The sequence below is a fragment of the Mobula birostris genome, chromosome 4 (genome assembly GCF_030028105.1).
Source record: "Mobula birostris isolate sMobBir1 chromosome 4, sMobBir1.hap1, whole genome shotgun sequence".
Lineage (NCBI taxonomy): Eukaryota > Metazoa > Chordata > Chondrichthyes > Myliobatiformes > Myliobatidae > Mobula > Mobula birostris.
Genome location: NC_092373.1, coordinates 365,459 through 383,399, shown reverse-complemented (window position 1 = coordinate 383,399; position 17,941 = coordinate 365,459). Strand labels below are relative to the sequence as shown.

Sequence of the window (17,941 nt, the reverse complement as noted above, 5' to 3'; positions counted from 1 at the left end):
GGCAGGAGACAAGGGGCCTTTTCTGACAGGGTGCCGATGACTAATGGTGTTCCACAGGGGTGTGTGTTGGGGCCAATTCATTTTAGGTTATATGTCAATGATTTGGATGATGAATTAATGGCTTTGTTGCAAAGTTTGAAGCCAATATGAAGATAGGTGGAGGGGCAGGTCATTTTGAAGAGGTGAATAGAAAGACTACAGAAGGACTTGGGCTACAGAAGGAGAATGGGCAAAGTTATGGCAGATAGAATGTAGTGTGGGAAAGTGTATGGTCATGCACTTTGGTAGAAGAAATGAAAGGGTTGCCTATTTTCTAAATGGGAAAAAAAAACAAAAAAACTGTGGCACAAGGGGAATTGGGAGTCATTGTTCAAGATTCCCTAAAGATTTACTTGCAGGTTTTGTCTGTGCTGTGGAAGGCAAATGTGATGTTAACACTCATTTCAAGAGGACTAGAATATAAAAGCAAAGATTTAATGTCGAGACTTTATAAAGCATTGGTGAGGTCTCACTTGTAGTAGTGTGAGCAATTGTGGGACCCTTGTCGTAGAACGGATGTGCTGAAACTGGAGATGGTTCAAAGGAGGTTCACAAAAATGATTCCACGATTGAATAGCTTGTCATATACTCTAGGCCTGTATTCACTAGAAATCAGAAAAATGAGGGATAACCTCACTGAAACTATGTGAATGGTGAAAGGCTTTTGAGAGTGCATGTGGAGTGGATGTTTCCTATGATGGGAGAGTCTAAGACCAGAGGACTCACCCTCAGAATAGAGCAAATTTGCAGATGACACCAAGATTGGGAGTGTAATGAGAAAGGCTATCATGGCTTGCAGAGGGAAAATGGGCTGAAAAATAGCAGATGGAATTTAATGCAGAGCCGTGCAATGTTTTGCACTTTGGTAGGACCAACCAGGTAGGTCTTTCACAGTGAATCGTAGGATATTCAGGAGTGTGGTAGAGCAAAGGGATCTGGGAATACAGGTGCATAATTCATTGAAAGTGGCACCACAGGTAGATAGGGTCGTAAAGAAAGCTTTTGGCACATTAGCCTTTCTAAATCAATATATTGAGTGCAGAAGATGGGATGTTATGTTGCAGTTATATATGACATTAATGAAACCTAATTTGGAGTATCGTGTGCAGTTTTAGAAACATAGAGAGCATCAAAAACCTACAGCACAATACAGGCCCTTCGGCCCACAATGCTGTGCCAAACATGGACTTAGTTTAGAAATTACCTTGGGTTACCCATAGCACACTATTTTTCTAAAATCCATGTAACGATCCGGGAGTCTCTTAAAAGACCCTATTGTATCTGCCTCCACCAGCCCATTCCAGGCACTCACCGTTCTCTGCGTAAAAAAAAAACTTACCGCTGATATCTTCTCTGTACCTACTTCCAAACACCTTAAAACTGTGCTCACTCGTGTTAGCCATTTCAGCTCTGGGGATAAAGCTCAGACTACCCACACAATCAATGCCTCTCATCATCTTACACAGTTCTATCAGTTGACCTCTCATTCTCCGTCACTCCATGGAGAAAAGGCCAAATTCATTCAACCTATTCTCATAAGGCATGCTCCCCAGTCCAGGAAACGTTCTTGTAAATCTCCTCTACACCCTTTCTACAGTTTCCACATCCTTCCTGTAGTGAGGTGACCAGAACTGAGCACAGTACTCCAAGTGGGGACTGACCAGGGTTCTATATAGCTGTAACGTTACCTCTCAGCTCTTGAACTCAATCCCATGGTTGATGAAGGCTAGTACACCGTATGCCTTCTTATCCACACAGTCAACCTGCGCAGCAGCTTTGAGTGTCCTATGGACACGGACCCCAAGATCCCTCTGAACTTCCACACTGGCAAGAGGCTTACCATTAATACTATATTCTGCCATCATATTTGACCTACCAAAATGAACCACCTCACACTTATCTGGGTTGAACTCAAAATGCCACTTCTCAGCCCAGTTTGCATCCTATCAATGTCCCACTGTAACCTGACAGCCATCCACAACACCCCCAATCTTTGTGTCATCAGCAAATTTACTAACCCATCCCTCCACTTCCTCATCAGATCATTTATAAAAGTCATGAAGAGAAGGGCTCTCAGAACAGATCCCGGAGGCACTCCACTGGTCACTGACCTCCATGCAGAATATGACCCATCTACAACGACTCTTTGCCTTCTGTGGGCAAGCCATTTCTGGATCCACAAAGCAAGGTCCCCTTGGATCCCATGCCTCCTTACTTTCTCAATAAGCCTTGCATGGGGTACCTTTTCAATGCATTGCTGAAATCCATATACTCTACATCTACTGCTCTAACTTCATCAACATGTTTAGTCACATCATCAAAAAATTCAATCAGGCTCGTAAGGCACGAACTGCCTTTGACAAAGCTATGCTGACTTAAACCTGATCAAAGGAATAGGTTTTGGTCACCTATCTGCAGGAAAGGTGTAAACAAGGTTGAAGGAATGCAGAGAAAACTTACAAGGATGTTAGCGGGTCCGGAGGTTCTGAGTTATAAGGAAAGATTAAATAGGTTGGACTGTATTCTTTAGACTGTCAAAGATTGAGAGGAGATTTGATGGAGGTATACTCAATTATGAGGGGTTTAGATAGAATAAATGCCATCAGGCTTTTTCCACTGAGGTTGGGTGGGACTACAACCAGAGGTCATAGCTTAGGCGTGAAAGGTAAAAAGTTTAAGGGGAACATGAGGGGAAACGTCTTCACTCAGAGGGTCGTGAGAGGGTGGCAGCACAAGTGGTGCATGTGAGTTCAATTTCAGCTTTTAAGAGAAGGTTGGATAGTACATGAATAGCAGGGATACGGAGGTCTCTGGTCCTGGTGCAGGTCGATGGGAGCAGGCTGTTTAAATGGTTTGGGCATGGACTAGATGATTCGGAGGGCCTGCTTTTGTACTACTTTATGACTCTATCAGAGACCAACAGGCCAAACTTATCCATGCCAACCAAGAAGTTTACACAATCTGCTTCCATTTACCAGCATTTGGCTTATATCCCTATCCATGCTACCATTCCAAATGCCTTTTAAACATTTTAATCTGGTTCCATTAGATACTAAACACAGCAGGCAACAAACTTGCTTAAGGCTCGGAGCAATTGGTTGAGTCTAGCTGGTTTGATGAGTGAACAAGGTCTGTGGATAAGAACTGGGGTTAACCAAGCTGCAGGTGATGTCTGGAATGAGTGGCAGTAAATCCTGGTAGCTGGGTGGAGACTGGGAGGTGCTTGCCAGTGCAGGCTTGACATGAGAATGTCATAACTTTTCTCTATAGTGTATTACAGATTTCTTAACGATCAGCGAGGCAGGTACCTATGTAGGCACCTAGAAGTATATTTAAATAGGAATAGGAGCAGACGATTCAATTCTTCAAGCCTGCAACAGCAAAATAATGATGAGTGATCATTCAAGTTCAGAACCCAGTTCCATATCCCTTGATCTGATTTAAAAAAAAATATTTGACTCCTTAAGCTTATTTAATAACTTGGCTTCAAATACTTTGGGTGGTAGAGCACTCCACAAGTTCAACATTCTCTGTGACCCCTGATCCTGGCCATTCTTTCTCCATCTAATCTGTCCTGTCCATTTCAAGGTTTAGAGTTTTCTCTAAGATCTCCTCTCATGTTTTTTAAACTGTCATGAACACTGTATGTCTAATTCACCCAGTCACCATGCCTGATGCCCTACACTACCAGGTTCAAGAACAGTTACTTCTCTTCAACCATTCAGTTCTTGAAAAACCAAGCACAACAATCCTAATCACACCTCAGTATAGCAACGCTAGGACCACTTTGCACTGCAATGGATGTGTATTTTATACTAATTGTGTTCTTTCTTCTGGAATTGTAAATAATTTAGTTTTAATTTATGCTTATCTTGTGAATGTCGTGTATTCGATATGTCCCTGTGCTGCTGCTGCTGCAAGTAAGTTTTTCATTGCACCTGTGCACACATGTACTTGTGCAATGCACAGAAGAAATTGTAGCCCAATCTGATCATTTTGATGGAGAGGGTCATGAGAATGACTCCAGCAAGGAAAGGATTGATGTACAAGGAGCATTTGATGTCTCTGAGCCTGTACTCACTGGAGTTTAGAAGAATGGTGGGGGTGGGGGGGGGTAATCTCTATGGAATATTGAAAGGCCCAAAGGGAGTGGATTTTGAGAGGATGCATCCTATAGTGGAGGAGTCTCAGACCAAAGAGCATTACCTCTGAATAGAGGGATGTCCACTTAGAACAGAGATGATGATGAATTTCTTTAACCAGAGGGTAGTGAATCTGTGGAATTCATTGCCACAAACCATCTATTAGAGGCCAAGTCATTGGGTGTGTTTACAACTTAGGTTGATAGGTTCTTGATTAGTCAGGGTGTTAAAGGTAATGGGGAGAAGGCAGGAGAATGGGGTTGAAAGGGATAATAAATCAGCCATGATGGAATGGTGAAGCAGACTCACTGGGTGTAATGGCCTAATTCTGCTCTGATGTCATATGGTCTTATTTATGCAATGAAAATTTTGATTCTGCTGATTAATGTTAGTGAATTTTTGATCAGATATATTAATGTACAGAAGAATTCCTAGCCCAATCTGATCATCTTTGTTAGATTTGTACCGTATTTTCTGTCTTTCACTTTATCAGCTTCATTCACTGGTCCAGAGCATCATTATTGTATGTTTACACTGTTGTATTGCTTGCCTTTAGGAAGAGATGACTGTGCATATGGCTAACATGCTTCAAGTTAACCAATCGCTACAGGAGCTGCACTTAGCAAAAATGGGAATAAAAGACTTTGGTGCTCAGCAACTTTCTGAACGACTAGTTAATAACAAGACTCTCCGCTTTCTCGATCTCCGCTGGTAATATACTGTGACATTTTCTGTCCAGAATAGGCATGATGGGCCAAATGGTTGTTTCTTTTCCCATGTGCATCTGTGATTCTGTATTGTATGATGGCAACAGAGAAATGAAGAACTGCTCCTCCATTTAATAGCTATAAAAATCTCAGACTATGTATTAGAGAAAAGTTCAACATCAATGATGGCTTCACTAACAAGAATAAAAAGAACAATAAATGCTGCATACACTCTACCTTCCCACAGACATTGTCTGATCTGCTGAGTATTTCCTGATTCTTTATTTTAGATAGAATCATTGTTCACTTCAAAGAAACAGGCCTTTCAGCCCATCTGGTCCATGCCAAACTGTTATTCAGCATTTGTTTTTTTGAGTTTTTCGACTCACTTCCTTTAAACTTATTGCCTGAAATATTACCATAGAACATAGAACATAGAATAGTACAGCACATTATAGGCCCTTTGGCCCATGTGTTGTGCCGACCCTCCAACCCTGCCTCCCATATAACCCCCCACCTTAAATGCCTCCATATACCTGTCTAGTAGTCTCTTAAACTTCACGAGTGTATCTGACTCCACCACTGACTCAGGCAGTGCATTCCACGCACCAACCACTCTCTGAGTAAAAAAACCTTCCTCTAATATCCCCCTTGAACTTCCCACCCCTTACCTTAAAGCCATGTCTTCTTGTATTGAGCAGTGGTGCCCTGGGGAAGAGGCACTGGCTATCCACTCTATCTATTCCTCTTATTATTTTGTATACCTCTATCATGTCTCCTCTCATCCTCCTTCTCTCCAAGGAGTAAAGCCCTAGCTCCTTTAATCTCTGATCATAATGCATACTCTCTAAACCAGGCAGCATCCTGGTAAATCTCCTCTGCACCCTTTTCAATGCTTCCACATCCTTCCTATAGTGAGGTGACCAGAAATGGACACAGTACTCCAAGTGTGGCCTAACCAGAGTTTTATAGAGCTGCATCATTACATCGCGACTCTTAAACTCTAACCCTCGACTTATGAAAGCTAACACCCCATAAGCTTTCTTAACTACCTTAGTTACCCATGAGGCAACTTTCAGGGATCTGTGGACATGTACCCCCAGATCCCTCTGCTCCTCCACACTACCAAGTATCCTGCCATTTACTTTATACTCTGCCTTGGAGTTTGTCCTTCCAAAGTGTACCACCTCACACTTCTCTGGGTTGAATTCCATCTGCCACTTCTCAGCCCACTTCTGCATCCTATCAATGTCTCTCTGCAATCTTTGACAATCCTCTACACTATCTACAACACCACCAACCTTTGTGTCATCTGCAAACTTGCCAACCCACCCTTCTACCCCCACATCCAGGTCGTTAATAAAAATTACGAGAAGTAGAGGTCCCAGAACAGATCCTTGTGGGAGACCACTAGTCACAATCTTCCAATCTGAATGTACTCCCTCCACCACCACCACCCTCTGCCTTCTGCAGGCAAGCCAATTCTGAATCCACCTGACCAAACTTCCCTGGATCCCATGCCTTCTGACTTTCTGAATAAGCCTACCATGTGGAACCTTGTCAAATGCCTTACTAAAATCCATATAGATCACATCCACTGCACTACCCTCATCTATATGCCTGGTCACCTCGTCAAAGAACTCTATCAGGCTTGTGAGACATGATCTGCCCTTCACAAAGCCATGCTGACTGTCCCTGATCAGACCATGATTCTCTAAATGCCCATAGATCCTATCTCTAAGAATCTTTTCGAACAGCTTTCCCACCACAGACGTAAGGCTCACTGGTCAATAATTACCCGGACTATCCCTACGACCTTTTTTGAACAAGGGGACGACATTCACCTCCTTCCAATCCTCCGGTACCTTTCCCGTGGACAACGAGGACTTAAAGATCCTAGCCAGAGGCTCAGCAATCTCTTCCCTCACCTCGTAGAATGGCCTGGGGACCATTCCATCTGGCCCCAGGGACTTATCCGTCCTAATGTATTTTAACAACTCCAACACCTCCTCTCCCTTAATATCAACATGCTCCAGAACATCAACCTCACTCATATTGTCCTCAACTTCATCAAGTTCCCTCTCATTGGTGAATACCGAAGAGAAGTATTCATTGAGGACCTCGCTCACTTCCACAGCCTCCAGGCACATCTTCCCACCTTTATCTCTAATTGGTCCTACCTTCACTCCTGTCATCCTTTTTTTCTTCACATAATTGAAGAATGCCTTGGGGTTTTCCTTTACCGTACTCGCAAAGGCCTTCTCATGCCCCCTTCATAGAAACATAGAAAATAGGTGCAGGAGTAGGCCATTCAGCCCTTCGAGCCTGCACCGCCATTCAGTACGATCATGGCTGATCATTCAACTCAGAACCCTGCACCAGCCTTCCCTCCATACCCCCTGATCCCTTTAGTCACAAGGGCCATATCTAACTCCCTCTTAAATATAGCCAATGAACTGGCCTCAACTGTTTCCTGTGGCAGAGAATTCCACAGATTCACCACTCTCTGTGTGAAGAAGTTTTTCCTAATCTCGGTCCTAAAAGGCTTCCCCTCTATCCTCAAACTGTGACCCCTCGTTCTGGACTTCCCCAACATCGGGAACAATCTTCCTGCATCTAGCCTGTCCAATCCCTTTAGGATTTTATACGTTTCAATCAGATCCCCCCTCAATCTTCTAAATTCCAACGAGTATAAGCTTAGTCAATCCAGTTTTTCGTCATACGAAAGTCCTGCCATCCCAGGAATCAATCTGGTGAACCTTCTTTGTACTCCTTCTATGGCAAGGGGACCAAAACTGCACACAATACTCCAGATGTGGTCTCACCAAGGCCTTGTACAACTGCAGTAGTACCTCCCTGCTCCTGTACTCCAATCCTCTTGCTATAAATGCCAGCATACCATTCGCATTTTTCACCGCCTGCTGTACCTGCATGCCCACTTTCAATGACTGGTGTATAATGACACCCAGGTCTCGTTGCACCTCCCCTTTTCCTAATCGGCCACCATTCAGATAATAATCTGTTTTCCTGCTTCTGCCACCAAAGTGGATAACTTCAGATTTATCCACATTAAATTGCATCTGCCATGAGTTTGCCCACTCACCTAACTTATCCAAGCCACCCTGCATCCTCTTAGCATCCTCCTCACAGCTAACACTGCCGCCCAGCTTCCTGTCATCCGCAAACTTGGAGATGATGCATTTAATTCCATGATCCAAGTCATTAATATATATTGTAAACAACTGGGGTCCTAGCACTGAGCCTTCTGGTACCCCACTAGTCACTGCCACCCATTCTGAAAAGGTCCCGTTTATTCCCACTCTTTGCTTCCTGTCTGCCAACCAATTCTCTATCCACATCAATACCTTACCCCCAATACCGTGGGCTTTAAGTTTACATAGAACATAGAATAGTACAGCACAGTACAGGCCCTTCGGCCCACAATGTTGTGCCGACCCTCAAACCCTGCCTCCCATATAAGCCCCCACCTTATATTCCTCCATGTACCTGTCAAGTAGTCTCCTAAACTTCACTAGTGTATCTGCCTCCATCACTGACTCAGGCAGTGCATTCCACGCACCAAGCACTCTTTGAGTAAAAAACCTTCCTCTAATATCCCCCTTGAACTTCCCACCCCTTACCTTAAAGCCATATCCTCTTGTATTGAGCAGTGGTGCCCTGGGGAAGAGGCGCTGGCTATCCACTCTATTCCTCTTATTATCTTGTACACCTCTATCATGTCTCCTCTCATCCTCCTTCTCTCCAAAGAGTAAAGCCCTAGCTCCCTTAAATCTCTGATCATAATGCATACTCTCTAAACCAGGCAGCATCCTGGCAAATCTCCTCTGTACCCTTTCCAATGCTTCCACATCCTTCCTATAGTGAGTTGACCAGAACTGGACACAATACTCCAAGTGTGGCCTAACCAGAGTTTTACAGAGCTGCATTATTACATCATGACTCTTAAACTCTATCCCTTGACTTATGAAAGCTAGCACCCCATAAGCTTTCTTAACTACCCTATCCACCTGTGAAGCAACTTTCAGGGATCTGTGGACATCTACCCCAAGATCCCTCTGCTCCTCCACACTACCAAGTATCCTGCCATTTACTTTGTACTCTGCCTTGGAGTTTGTCCTTCCAAAGTGTACCACCTCACACTTCTCCGGGTTGAACTCCATCTGCCACTTCTCAGCCCACTTCTGCATCCTATCAATGCCTCTCTGCAATCTTTGACAATCCTCTAAACTATCTACAACACCACCAACCTTTGTGTCATCTGCAAACTTGCCAACCCATCCTTCTACCCCACATCCAGGTCGTTAATAAAAATCACGAAAAGTAGAGGTCCCAGAACAGGTCCTTGTGGGACACCACTAGTCACAATCCTCCAATCTGTATGTACTCCCTCCACCACCACCCTCTGCCTTCTGCAGGCAAGCCAATTCTGAATCCATCTGGCCAAACTTCCCTGGATCCCATGCCTTCTAACTTTCTGAATAAGCCTACCGTGTGGAACCTTGTCAAATGCCTTACTAAAATCCATATAGATCACATCCACTGCACTACCCTCATATATATGACTGGTCACCTCGTCAAAGAACTCTATCAGGCTTGTGAAACACGATCTGCCCTTCACAAAGCCTTGCTGACTGTCCCTGATCAGACCATGATTCTCGAAATGCCTATAGATCCTATCTCTAAGAATCTTTTCCAACAGCTTTCCCACCACAGATGTAAGGCTCACTGGTCTATAATTACCCAGACTATCCCTACTACCTTTTTTGAACAAGGGAACAACATTCGCTTCTCTCCAATCCTCCGGTACCATTCCCGTGGACAATGAGGACATAAAGATCCTAGCCAGTGGCTCAGCAATCTCTTCTCTCGCGTCATGGAGCAGCCTGGGGAATATTCCGTCAGGCCCTAGGGACTTATCTGTCCTAATGTATTTTAACAACTCCAACACCTCCTCTCCCTTAATATCAGCATACTCTAGAACATCAACCTCACTCATATTGTCCTCACCATCATCAAGTTCCCTTTCATTGGTGAATACCGAAGAGAAGTATTCATTGAGGACCTCACTCACTTCCACAGCCTCCAGGCACATCTTCCCACCTTTATCTCTAATCGGTCCTACCTTCACTCCTGTCATCCTTTTTTAATTCGCATAATTGAAGAATGCCTTGGGGTTTTCCTTTACCCTACTCGCCAAGGCCTTCTCATGCCCCCTTCTTGCTCTTCTCAGCCCCTTCTTAAGCTCCTTTCTTGCTTCCCTATATTCCTCAATAGACCCATCTGATCCTTGAAGGGATTAACATATGAGGAGCATTTGGCAGCTTTGGGCCTGTACTCGCTGAAATTTAGAAGAATGCATGGGGATCTCATTGAAACCTACTGAATGCTGAAAAGACGAGATAAGGCGGATGTTAAGAGGATGTTTCCTGTGGTGGGGGTATCCAAAACTAGAGAGCACAACCTCAAAATTGAGCGGAGATCTTGAGGACAGTGATAAGGAGGAATTTTTTTTTAGCTAGAGAGTAGTAAATATGAGGAATTCTCTAGCACAGACTGCAGTGGAGGCCAAATCCGTGCATATATATTAGGCAGAAGTTAATCGGTTCCTGATCAGTCAGGGCGTCAAAGGATATGGTGAGAAGGCAGGTGCATGGGGTCGAGTGGGTTCCAGGATCAGCCATGATGGAATAGTGGAGTAGACCCGATGGGCTGAATGGCATATAATGCTCCTATGTCTTCTGGACTTATGGTTTTTTAGTCTTTTTTGGATTAGTCTCTTAGCTTTGCAAAATGTGATGTTGCAAGATTATCTTATTCCTACTTGCAAAATTGCTGGAAATCTGCCAGGTTAGTTGGGGAGCAGTAGTGGACAGCAATCTTGAGCTCTTGCCAGAGATGTTTGATTGGGTCAGGACTTGGGCTGGATCACTCAAGGCTATCAGTTTTCTTCATTTGAAGCCACACCATAGTTGCTCTGGCAGTTAGCTTTGGGTCATTGTCCTGCAACAAGACAACCTTCCTTACCAGTTTAAGATTTCTAGCAGAGGCTAGCAGGTTTTATCCAGGATCTCTCTGTATTCAGCAATATTCATCTTCCCATTAACCCTGACCAGATTTCCAGTCCCTGCTGCTGAAAATCATCCTCAGAGCATGAAGCTACCTCCATCATTCTTTACAGTGGGAATGGTGTCACCTGGCTGTGATGTCCAGTATTAGATTAGCGTCATATGTACCGTTTAGGGTTGAGGACATAAAGTTCCATTTTAGTCTCATCCAATCACAAGGCCGCCTTCTACGTCTTTTTAATATCTTTTAAGTGACACTTTGCAAAGTCTTTACCGGAAAGGATATGCTTTTTTTTTTAGCCAGGCCTTCTTCCATAAGACCATAAGACATAAGTGCAGAATAAGGCCATCTGGCCCATCGAGTCTGCTCCGCCATTCAATCGTGGCTGATTCTTTGTTTCTTTATCTCCTCCTCAACCCCAGTTCCCGGCCTTCTCCCCGTAACCTTTGATGCCATGTCCAATCAAGAACCTATCAATCTCTGCCTTAAATACACCCAATGACCTGGCCTCCACAGCTGCATTTGGCAACAAATTCCACGAATTCACCACCCTTTGGCTAAAGAAATTTCTTCACATCTGTGCTTTGAAAAGGTGCTCCTCTATCCTGAGGCTGTGACCTCTTGTCCTAGACTTTCCCACCATGGGAAACATCCTTTCCACATCTACTCTGTCTATGCCTTTCAACATTCAAAAGATTTCAATGAGATCCCCCCCCCCATCCTTCTAAATTCCAGTGAGTACAGACCCAGAGCAATCAAACGTTCCTCTTATTTTATCCGCTTCATTCTTGGAATCATCTTTGTGAACCTCCTCTGAACCCTCTCCAATGCCAGCACATCTTTTCTTAGATGAGGGGCCCAAAACTGTTCACAATACTCAAGATGAGGCCTCACCAGTGCCTTATAAAGCCTCAGCATCCTATCCCTGCTCTTGTATTCTAGACCTCTTGAAATGAATGCTAACATGGCATTTGCCTTCCTCACCTCTGACTCAACCTGCAAGTTAACCTTCTGGGTGTTCTGCACAAGAACTCCCAAGTGCCTCTGCATCTCAGATTCCTGGATTTTCTCCCCATTTCGAAAACAGTCTGCACATTTATTTCTACTACCAAAGTGCATGACCATGCATTTTTCAACATTGTATTTCTTTGCTCATTTTCCTAATCTGTCTAAGTCCTTCTGCATCCTCCCTGTTTCCTCAACACTACCTGCCCCTCCACCAATCTTCATATCATCTGCAAACTTGGCAAAAAAGTTCCATCATCTAAATCATTTGTATACATCATAAAAAGAAGTGGTCCCAACACTGACCCCTGCAGAACACCACTAGTTACTGGTAGCCAATCAGATAAGGATCTTTTTATCCCCACCGGCTGCCTCCTACCAATCAGCCAACTTTCCTGTAATGCCATGGGCTCTTAACTTGGAAGCAGCTTCATGTGTGGCTCCTTGTCAAAGGCCTTTCAAAAATCCAAATATACAACATCCACTGCATCCCCCTTATCTATCCTACTTGTAATCTCAAAGAATTCCAACAGGTTCATTAGGCAGGACTTTCCCTGAAGAAAACCATGCTGACTTTGTACTATCTTGCCCTGTGTCACCAAGTACTCCGTCACCTCATCCTTAACGTCTTCCCAACCACTGAGGTCAGGCTAACTGGTCTATAATATCCTGTCCGCTGGCTTTCTTCTTTCTTAGAGAGTGGAGTAACATTTGCAATTTTCCAGTTCTTTAGCACCATGCCAGAGTCCAATGATTTTTGAAAGATCTTTTCTAATGCCACCACAATCTCTAACACTACCTCTTTCAGAACCCTAGGGTGCAGTTCATCTGGTCTGGGTGACTTGTATACCCTTAGGTCCCTCAGCTTTTTGAGCACCTTCTCTCTTGTAACAGTAACTGCACCCACTTCTCTTCTTTCACACACTACAACATCAGGCATACTGCTTGTGTCTTCCACAGTGAAGACTGATGCAAAATACTCATTTAGTTCATCAGCCGTCTTCTTGTTCCCTGTTTTTATTTCTCCTGCCTCATTTTCTAGCTGTCCTATGTCCACTTTCATTTCTCTTTTATTTTTAACATACTGGAAAAAACTTTGATATTATTTGCTAGCTTGCTTTCACATTTCATCTTTTCCCTTCTAATGATCTCTTTAGATGCTCTCTGTAGGTTTTTAAAAACTTCCCAATCTTCTACCTTCCCACTAATTTTTGCTTTGTTGTATACCCTTTTACAATAGCTTTGACTTCCCTTGTCAGCCATGGTTGTACTATTTTACCATTTGAGTATTTTTTCATTTTTGGAATACACATGTCCTGCACCTTCCTCATTTTTCCCAGTAATGCATGCCATTGCTGCTCTGCTGACATCCCTGCCAGCAGCTCTTTCCAATTTACTTTGACCAACTCCTCTCTCATAGATCTGTAATTTCCCTTACCCCACTGAAATACTGCTACATCAGACTTTACCTTCTCCCTGTCAAATTTCAAGTTGAACACAATCATATTGTGATCATTGGTTCCGAAGTGTTCTTTTACCTTAAACACCCTAATTGTCTCTGGTTCATTACATAACATCCAATCAGTCTAACTGATCCCCTAGTAGGCTCAATGACAAACTGCTCTAAAAAGCTATCTGTTAGGCTTTCAATAAACTCACTCTCCCATTCAGCTTCCAACTACAACCATCCTTCTGCCTCAATTCAGTGATGACCACAACATCATACCTGGCAATTTAATATTGCAACAAGAAATTCTGGCCAATCTTCCTTGCTACTCTTCTATAAATACCCAAGACCTTAGAGATAATGGAACCATGAACTTCATCTCCAGTTGCAGCAACTGAGTTCTTCAGCTCATCAAAGTGTCTACTGGTGTCACAATAGTCTCTCTTACAAGTTCCATTTTTCTTCAGTAACTAGGTTTAGAGGGACACCCTGACGTAGGTAGTGTGGCTGTAATTTCATATTATTTCCAGTTTTTCACGATGGACCGCACTGTGCTCCAAGATACATTCAGTGCCTTTGAGATGGTCTTCTACCCTTCCCCAGATTTGTGTTTTTTCATTATCATTTCCGTCTTACCTTGAATGATTTTTTGTCTTAATTTTGGTTTGGTCTGTTGAAAATCTACTATATTGTTGGACCTTACAGACAGAGGGGCATTTATTCTTATGAATTCATTGAAAACAGGTGATCCTCCAATTTTCTACATCAACAAATTGGGTGGGTTGGTAAGCTGATACGTATATTGCACCTCAGGAAAGTTAGCATAGTAATTACAAAGGGATGAATACTTTTTCAGTCTAACAATATTGGTTTTTAATTTTAAGTAAATTGTTGACTTTGTTTTGGAATTGTCCTTTTGGTTTGACATGCTGCACAAAGTTTTGTAGATCGACTCAAAACAATCCTACTTCAGTATATTTTAAATTTAGAAAATGAGACAGTAAAATGTAAAATTAATTGTGGGTGCTGAATACTTTTTCAAGGCACTGTTATTGACACCTATACCTGGCTGGAAGCCCGTGATCATTGTAACCTGTTTCACGGTCGTCAAGACCCCTAGTTTAGTATCATCAGCAGACTTGCTAATTGTACCATAGACATTCAATGTCAGAACATACATAATTGTGTTGTTTTCATCATTTAGACAGAATATTTGAAAACACTTACTGCTATTTTTGATGTACGTAATCATTTAACTTGTTGCTGCAGTAATCAGATCTCCTGTGATGGAGCCAAGTTTTTGGCTGAGCTACTGAGACACAACACTCCGCTAAAGATCTTGGATTTGGCAGCGAATCGAATTGGTGACGACGGACTGGTTTACATTAGTGAGGCCCTTCGTTACTTGAATGACCAGCTCGTAGCGTGAGTTTGTCAGCACTTCGTATGATATAACAAAAATCCAACACTATTAGTGAGTCAATCCAAGAACACGTGGCCTTCGAGTGAAATACTTTACCTTTTAAAAAAGCTCTGGGGAAAACATTTCTTCTCCACAGGTTGCTGTATTTGAAACCAATTGCAAGAGAAAGGACTGCACTCCAAAGATTAAATGTGAATTAAATCAACAAAAGTAGGGAAAGGGAGCTGATGGTATGGTACATTTTATCTCAGACCTCCTTGTGTAAATAGATTGAATAACCAGCAAATGGTTGAATACCGAGGAGCTGTTCCTCTGGGGAGGGCATTGAATGGGTAGGTTATGAGGTTAACAACAAGGGAAATATCTTTAATATTTTGGACACTTTACTGGTGATCAATGGGAATCTGTAACTTTTTGGAGAAAATATATTTCTTTCTAAAATAGGTAAATAAATTAATGAAGAGTACAAAACCACATAAGTACTACATAAATACTGAAGTTACCAGTTAATATAATTGAATGGAAGTAAATCTATAATTGTAGACAGGGTGGACCCAGTATCTCCTTTCATTCCTGTAACTATTGAGTCCATAGACCACAAGATATAGGAGCAGAATTAAGCCATTCAGCCCATCAGTCACCTTTGCTATGCCATCAGGGCTGGCCCCGGATCCCACTCAACTTCATACCTGCATTCTTGCCATATCCTTCTATACCTTGACCCATCAGGGAATGATCAACTTCTGCCTTAAATATACCCACGGACTTGAACTCAACTGCAAAGCATTCCACAGATTCATTACTCTCTGGCTAAAAAAAATTCGTCCTGAGCTCTGTTCTAAAGGGTCACCCCTCAGTTTTGAGGCTATGCCCTCTAGTTCTAGATGCTTCCACTAGAGAAAATATCCCCATCTAGTCCTATCAACATCCAGTAGTTTTCAATGAGATCTTCATGGCTTCTTCGAAATTCCAGTGAGTACAGGCCCAAAGCTGCCAAACGCTCCTCAGATGTTAACACCTTCATTTCCAGAATCATCCTCATGACCCTCCTCTGGACTCTGTCCAATGACAAAACATCCTTTCTGAGATATGGGGCCCAAAACTGTTGACAACTGGCTTAGCATTATCTCCTTGCTTTAATATTCTGTTCCCCTTGAACTGAGGGGCAGATAGTCAGACAGTGTATACATATCTTGCAAACCCTTCAGTAGTTGCATAGACCCCTGAAGAGCAGGCTATCTGTTGGATGGAAGTGACCAACAACTCTGAAAGAGGCAGTTGCCAAGTTTTTAAGCTCACCAGTGGGAGGTGGTGCTTTAGCACTGCTGGCCCACCTCCTCAGGGGAGTCTTGATCATAAGTGGGCTGAAACTCCTGAAGACAGGTGGCAGATCAACTGATGATCCCACTGGTGATAGCACAGGACAGTTAACATCTTAGTTCGCGTGTATTTTTAACAACTATATATATATATATAAAATATGTGTGTGTGTGGAAATAGCCTAGGGGTAAATGGATACAGTCTTACGATGATGGGTAAAGTTCAGTTCAGTTCATGGTATTTAGTTGAGTAATGATGGAGAGAGAGAGGTGTTGTGGTTGTTCAAGTAAGCCGATGCCGTCGATTCTTCCCGTTGTCCTCCATAATCCTTTAGAAGTCACCGAATGTGACCACAACAAGGGGACCGTTTTCTGTGGTGGAGTTATCAACCCAGGTGAGGGTTGGACACACTAATAACTTCCCACCGGTCACACATTTTCCACACTGAGAGAGCCACTGATCAATTCTCCTGATTGATCCTCCAGAAACCCACCTTTCTGTGGGCACAACAAAGCTCATCCAGTGTCCAAAACCATGTGTGTCTAACAACCAGCTGACCTTGTATTTATCTCAGCATGCTGAACACCAGCTGTCCATCATGTAGCTCCTCCCTTCTCTCTCTGTAGGAACTCAGAAGCTGGCAGTGTCCTTGCAGAAATTCCAAACAAACTGTGAGCAGCCTTTGCCTCTCTCTCTCTTAATAACAAGGTGTTTGTGCTGTACAGCTCTCTCTCTTTTTAAAAGCACACTTCATAGGGATAATTCAGGATCCCATCACAATGCATTTCCCAACAGCATATTCCATCTGCCACTTTTTTGCCCATTCTTTCAATCTGTCTAAGTCCAGCTGCAATCGCATTGCTTCCACAGAACTACCTACCCCTCCACCTATCTTTGTATCATTTGCAAACTTTGCCACAAAGCCATCAATTCCATTATCCAAATCATTGACAAACAATGTGAAAAGTAGCAGTCCCAATACTGACCCTGAGGAACACCACTAGTCACTGGTAGCCAACCAGAAAGGCCCCCCTTTATTCTCACTTCCTGCATCCTGCCTGTCAGCCATTCTGCTATCCATGCCAGTATCTTTCCTGTAACCCCATAGGATTGTATCTTGTTAAGTAACCTTATGTGTGGCACCTTATCAAGTGCCTTCTGAAACTCCAAGTAAATGACATCCTCTGCCTCTCCTGACTTGATACTTCCTCAAAGAACTCTAACAGATTTGTCATGCCAGATTTCCCTTTAGAGAAACCATGCTGACTTTGACTTATTTTATCATTAGTCTTCAAGTACACCGACACCTCATCGTTAATAGTAGACTCCAACACCTTCCCAAACACTGAGGTTAGGCTAACTGGCCTATAATTTCCTTTCTTTTGCCTTCTTCCCTTCTTAGAGAGTGGAGTGACATTTGCAATCTTCCAGTCCTCCGCGACCATGCCAGAATCAAGTGATTCTTGAAAGGTCATGACCAATGCATCCGTTATCCTTTCACCAACCTCTCTTAGAACTCTGGGATGTAGTTCATCTGTTCCACGTGAATTGTCCATCTTAAGATCTTTGAGTTTGTCAGGCACTTTTTCCTTTGTAATAGTAATGAGACTCACTCCTGCTCCCTGACACTCACAGACCTCTGGCACACTGCTAGTGTCTTCCACAATTAAGACAGGTGGAAAGTACCCATTAAGTTCATCTATCATTTCTTTGTCCCCCATTACTGCCTCACCAGCATCATTTTCCAGTGGTCCAATATCAACTCTCACCT

At 43.1% G+C, this 17,941-nt stretch overlaps 1 protein-coding gene across 7 annotated transcripts in view; it reads left to right on the top strand.

Annotated features, from left to right (window-relative positions):
* The window catches only part of lrrc34 (leucine rich repeat containing 34), a 107,777-nt gene that overhangs the window by 54,892 nt on the left and 34,944 nt on the right, over nucleotides 1-17,941 (top strand). For all 7 annotated transcript variants that reach the window (XM_072254833.1, XM_072254838.1, XM_072254835.1 and 4 more), the window contains 2 exons: nucleotides 4,738-4,892; nucleotides 14,697-14,852. In XM_072254833.1, the coding sequence (XP_072110934.1) occupies nucleotides 4,738-4,892; nucleotides 14,697-14,852 (311 nt within the window). The remainder of the gene's footprint in view (nucleotides 1-4,737; nucleotides 4,893-14,696; nucleotides 14,853-17,941) is intronic.